The 5731-nt window shown below is 48.5% G+C and overlaps 1 protein-coding gene across 2 annotated transcripts; it reads left to right on the top strand.

The window, feature by feature from the left end:
- The first annotated feature begins 1136 nt into the window (after nt 1–1136).
- On the top strand, nt 1137–4962 carry LOC311584551 (PRAME family member 12-like). 2 transcript variants are annotated; one of them, XM_084758992.1, is made up of 4 exons: nt 1137–1216; nt 2397–2710; nt 3343–3930; nt 4220–4962. In XM_084758992.1, the coding sequence occupies exons 2-4, from the start codon at nt 2424–2426 to the stop codon at nt 4782–4784; spliced, it is 1440 nt and encodes a 479-aa protein (XP_084615118.1). In that variant the 5' UTR covers nt 1137–1216; nt 2397–2423; the 3' UTR covers nt 4785–4962. The 2 variants fall into 2 exon arrangements, with proteins under 2 accessions (XP_084615118.1, XP_084615117.1); XM_084758991.1 differs by lacking the exon at nt 1137–1216 and adding an exon at nt 1939–2195.
- Nucleotides 4963–5731: the final 769 nt, after the last annotated feature.

A 5731-nucleotide genomic window follows, 5' to 3' on the forward strand; every position in this document is an offset into this window, starting at 1 on the left:
CCCCCACCCCACCATCAGACAGTTTCTCTGTGTAGCTTTGGGTGTCCTGGACTTACTTTGTAGACCAGGCTGGTCTTGAACTCACAGTGATCAGCCAACCTCTACCTCCTGAGTGCTGGGATTACCACACCCAGCCTCATTGTTTTTTTGTTTTTTGTTTTTGTTTTTTGAGACAGATTTTCTCTATGTAGCTCTGGCTGTCCTGTAGACCATGCTGGCCTTGAACTCACAGAGATCTGCCTGCCTCCAACTTGACTTCTGAGAGTACAGGCATGCCTCCAATGTCTGCTACAAGGAGTGTGGGATAGATGGTTCTGTGTATGCTGGGTAGCTCTCTATCAACTGAGTCCATCCCCAACACCCTGGCCACAAGACTAATGCAACCAAGCCACCCTCCTACCTCAACCTCTTGAGCAGCTGTTGCTGCAGTTCACAGACAGAGCATCGGGTTCAGGCCTTGAGCTCTAGAACACACTCCTGACTCTGATGAGGTGTTTGTCCTAAAGTCCAATGACAATAATATCTCTGAATTATTTATGCTTATTAACAGCATCAGATAATACCCTGAGCTGACTCAAACTCAGCCTGACTTTACTTTGGTCACATGACTAAAATTCAGTCAGGCATGGTGAGTCACGACAGCAATCGTAGCAGGAAGAAGGATGCAGAGGCAGGAGGATTGCTATAAGTTAGAGTTCTAGAGCAACCTTAGCCCCAGAGCAAGACCCAGTCCCTGTAACAAATTCGAAACTAGCCGGGCGTGGTGGTGCACACATTTAATCCCAGCACTAGGGAGGCAGAGGCAGAGGGATCACAGTGAGTTTCGAGGTCAGCCTGGTCTACAGAGCTAGTCCAGGACAGCCAGAGCTAACACAGAGCGATAGTATCTCGAAACCCACCCCGCCCCCCACCAAAAAATAAATAAATAAATAATTAAGTAAAAGAAAGAGCAAATCAACACGTCAGTATTGTGTAATTAATTAACAAGTGGAATGTTTATATCTACTCAAGGGGTTTTTGAGAGGTGTGGTGGGGGCTTTTCTCCTGAGGAATTTGAACCATCCAATCAAATTCCAGTTTGTGGTTTGAAGGTGTGGCTGCAATAGGGAGGGTAGGCAGAAAGGCGTATAAAAGCCAGGGAAACAGAGACCTGAAACTTGTAGGAACTGCCTGGTTCTGCTGAGATCCAGAGACCTACCGGCAGTGCTCAGACCTGGTAAGTAATTATTTTCCCTTGGGTTGTTTGGGCAGTTTGATGTAAAGACCTTTATTTTATTTACGTTTTTTTCTTTTTTGAGTGTGTGGGGGGGTTGGTTTCTTTGGAGACACACTCTGTCTCTGTGTAGCCTTGAACTCACAGCAGTCTGGCTGCCTCTGCCTTCCTGAGTAGTGATAGATATATCAGACAGGGTTCCTCTGTGTAACACTCCCGACTATCCTGGTTTTTTGTAGACCAGGCTGTCCTCGAACTCAGCGATCTGCCTGCCTCTGTCTCCGGAGTGCTGGGATTAAAGGCGTACACCACCATGCCTGGAGAGTGCTGAGATTAAAGGCGTGCAATACCCCAATACCCCAAGATGGAACCAGAAATTGTGATTTCTGTTTCTTCAGATGATCACATTTGAAGACACTGGGCTTCGATTTGCATCTTTTACAAATAGCTTTGTTCTTTGGATATGGTCTGTGTCTGTGACCCAGGAAGGCCTGTAGAAACTGATTTGTCTTCATCTTCTTTGCTGGGAATTGAACACCGAGCCACAACGAATGGTTTTTTGTTGTTGTTGTTTTTGGTTTTGTGTTTTCCTGTGTGTATGTGTTTTATTGGTTTGTTTTTTGGTTTCTCTGTGTGGTCTCCGCTGTCCTAGACTGGCTTTGAACTCACAGATATCTTCCTGCCCCTGTCTAAAGGGTCAAACATAAGGTATTTTGATCTGGAAACCACGATCCCGCCTGCCTCTGCCTCCTGAGTGCTTGGATTAAAGGCGTGTACCACCACGCCTGGCTTTATTTTTGAGGAAGGGTCATACAGAAGGTGTTCTGACCTGTAAATCATGTTCCCATTTGAGTGATCGAGGGGCTCCCATGATGCCAGAGCCTGGACAAAGGCTTTGAGACAACCTTTGAGGACAATGACTTAAGTTGCCGTCTCCGCCATTATCAGAGCAGTAACTCTGCCTTAAGTGCTTCCGGTGATGGTGAGGAAGTTTTTTTCTTTTTTTTTTTTTTGTTTTTTGTTTTTTGTTTTTGTTTTTCAGACAGGGTTTCTCTGTGTAGACACAGTGATCCCGCTTGCCTCTGCCTCCCGAGTGCTGGGATTAAAGGCCTGGGCCACCACCACCTGGCTAGTTTTCTAAGCTTTATTGTGACAATGTATTCTTCCCTGAATGCTTCCCCAGGCACCTTCTGACGGAAGACCTTACAGGATGAGTGTTCAGACCCCACCCAGACTCCTGACGCTAGCAAGGCAGGCTCTGCTGAGAAACGAGGCCTTGGCCATTTCCAATGTGGAGAACCTGCCTGTGGAGCTCTTCCCAGCACTGTTCAAGGAGGCCTTCACTGGCAGACACACTAAGATCACGACAGCAATCGTGGCAGCCTGGCCTTTCCCCTGCCTCCCTGTGGGGGCATTGATGAAGACCCCTGACTTGGAAACCTTCCAGGCAGTGCTGGCAGGAGTAGACATGCAGCTGAAAAGAAGGTTTCAGCCCAGGTAAGCAGTAAGCCAGAACTGTAGGACGGAGCTCTGGAGTACAGGGAAGAGCCTGTGGGGTCGAGGAGAATGGCTTCTTCACCCGTGCATGGGAGGCTTCCGGTGGGATCATCAGGCAGGATGCAGAGGCCTTGACAGCCAGTCTTGGCTTGTACTAAGGACATTGACTGTGGACTGGACCTCAGAGCAGAAGGAGCCACCTAGTGGAAGGAGCCGCCCTGGCGTTCCCATGACCACTAAATACAGTCAGGTCTACACATGGCGCTCAGGGAAAGCTTCCATAGGATGCGTGAGTGTAGGCTGGACACTCATGGCTGAAAAACAGGCTCCTGAGTCTGGGCGTGGTGGCGCACACCTTTAATTAATCCCAGCACTTGGGAGGCAGAGGCAGGCGGATCACTGTGAGCTCGAGGCCAGCCTGGTCTACATAGTGAGTCTGGAACAGCCAAGGCTACACGGTGAAACCCTGTCTCAAAAAAAAAAAAAAAAAAAAAAAAAGGAAAAAAAGGAAAAAAAGGAAAGAAAAACACTAACTTGGCCAGGGGAAGAGCAGAGTTTAGAGGCGTGTAGTAAAAGCTGACTTAGTGTTGGGTCTGGTCATGTAGCTGACACTTCACACGCTTTACCCACAGGAGGGGAAAACTTCAGGTTCTGAACCTGAGGAAGGAGCACCATGACTTCTGGAGCATCTGGGCTGGAGCAGAGGATGGTGACTGCTCAGCAGAGAGCCTGGATGAGGCGAAGCAAGTGGCGAAGGTCTCTCACCGACATGCGCATGCGCAGAAGCAGCGCTTGACGGTGGCCGCCGACTTTCACATTGGGATCCGCGTAGCTAAGGAACAGACATGCTTCTTGCAGTGGGCCCTGCAGAGGAAGGACTCCATAGAGTTCTGCTGTAGGAAGATACACCTCTTGCACGTGTCTCTCGGCATCATCAAACAGATCTTGAATATTTTCCCGGCAGAGCACGTGGAAGAGCTGGACGTGAACGTGGAGTGGAGCGTATTCAAGCTGGCCCATTTAGCTCCTTACTTCAGCAAAATGAGAAATCTTCGAAGGCTCTGCCTGTCGGGCCACTACGTGGTCAGCAACAGGACAAGGGACAAGGAAGAGAAGTACGTCAGCAATTTCCTCTCTCAGTTCTCCAGTCTCAACTGCCTCCAGCATCTCTCCACGGCGGGCATGTACTTTCTCAGAGACCACATGAATCAGGTCCTCGGGTAAGCAAGGATGGCCAGCTGGGTCAGCGACTACAGCAGACCTCTCCCTTTCGTTTTAAACATTTAGTGGTGCACGGGGCCAGCCAGTCACTGGGAACAAACAATGAATAAGTGCGTCAAGCTAGTTCACAGCTGGGAAAGTTGTGGGTATGGTTTGACCGCAGATTCCAACAGACAGCACCCTGGGTACCCACATCTTCATATAATCACACTGATCTTGAGACACGTGTCTCCATCTTCTTGTAAAACCTCAGTATTACACATGCCAATACCTTTTGTCTGCCCCTAGGTGCCTGATGACGCCCTTGGAGACCCTCTCCATCACATACTGCCAAATCTCGCAGTCAGACTTGGATGGCTTCTCCCAGTGTCAGAAGCTCTTTCAGCTAAGACATCTGGACCTGAGTGGTGTGATCTTACTGGATTTGGATCTTACACCTCTCTGCGTTCTCCTAGAGAATACAGCACACACTTTGCAGTCCCTGGACTTGAAGGGTTGTAGGATGACGGACCCTCAACTCGCTGACCTCATTCCTGCCCTCAGCCAGTGCTGCCAGCTCACCAGAGTCGGTTTCTATGACAATTATTTCTCCATGCCCATCCTGATGGACCTTTTACAGCACTCTGCCAAATTGAGAAAGATGAATGAGGAGCAATACCCGGCCCCTCTGGAGTGCTATTACATGTTTGACCTCTCCATAGAGAGATTTACCCAACTTTGTGCTCAGCTCATGGACACACTCAAGGCTATAAGGCAGCCCAAGACCCTCTCCTTTGGGACGATAATGTGCCATCTGTGTTGCAAGCGCTTGCTCTACCCCGAGCAGTTCGGATGTTGTTCTTGCCGGCAATAAACAGGGAACCGGTGACTTCTGGATTTGAAGAAATGGGAAACTTTGGACACGTCTCTCATCTAGGAGGGAGGGGGTCAGAGTTTGTGGCTTCCGGGCACTGTTGGAAACAATTATATGCATTGAGTTGGACCAGGGGTGTCCTGGGAACTCAACTGTGGAGATTAAATCCCTGTGCCACTATGCCCAGCTTTTTCTCATTTGTGACCCTTGTGTGGCCAGTAGTTATATCTCTCTTATGTCCAGGTTCTGATAGAGATAGGGGTTTAAGCTATATTCAATTTTCTTGTGATTTTTATTTTAAAGTATCATGCAGTTCAGGCTGTCTTTGAGCCTTTGTTAGCCTTGTTTTGCCTCCATACCTGTGAGTGGGGAGATTACCAGTCTGCATCCCACATGTCTATAGGGCCACACTGTTCTGGACTCCCAAACTCAGTTTGGATAGCCTTTGATGTGAAAAGGTCTGCAATACACAGACATTAAACATCTCAGATGGCCTCAAACACCTGCTGCACCAAGAAACTGATTTTACACCACCATGCCCAGCCAAGGAACTGAATTTGAAGTCTTCAGTTGTAGACCAGACTGACCTTGAACTCAGACAGGGACTTTCCCCTGCCTCTGCCTTCCAAGTGTTAGGATTAAAGGTGTGCACCACCACAACCATCAAGGATGTCAGATTTTTGTTTGTTTGGAGACTGGGTTTCTCTGTAGACCTAGCTGTCCTGGAACTCACAGAGGTCAGCCTGAGTGCTGGGATTAAAGGCGTGTGGTACCACACTCGGCCAGTTGTGATCTTTTTATTAATAGTGTGGGTTTTTTGTTTTTTTGTTTTGGTCTTTCAAGACAGGGTTTCTCTGTGTAGATTTTGTTGTCCTTGCCTAACTTTGTAGACCAGGCTGGCTTTGAACTCACAGAGATCTGCCTGCCTCTGCCTCCCAAGTACTAGG

This window comes from Acomys minous (assembly GCF_964271855.1).
Source record: "Acomys minous genome assembly, chromosome: 15".
Taxonomy (NCBI): Eukaryota; Metazoa; Chordata; class Mammalia; order Rodentia; family Muridae; genus Acomys; species Acomys minous.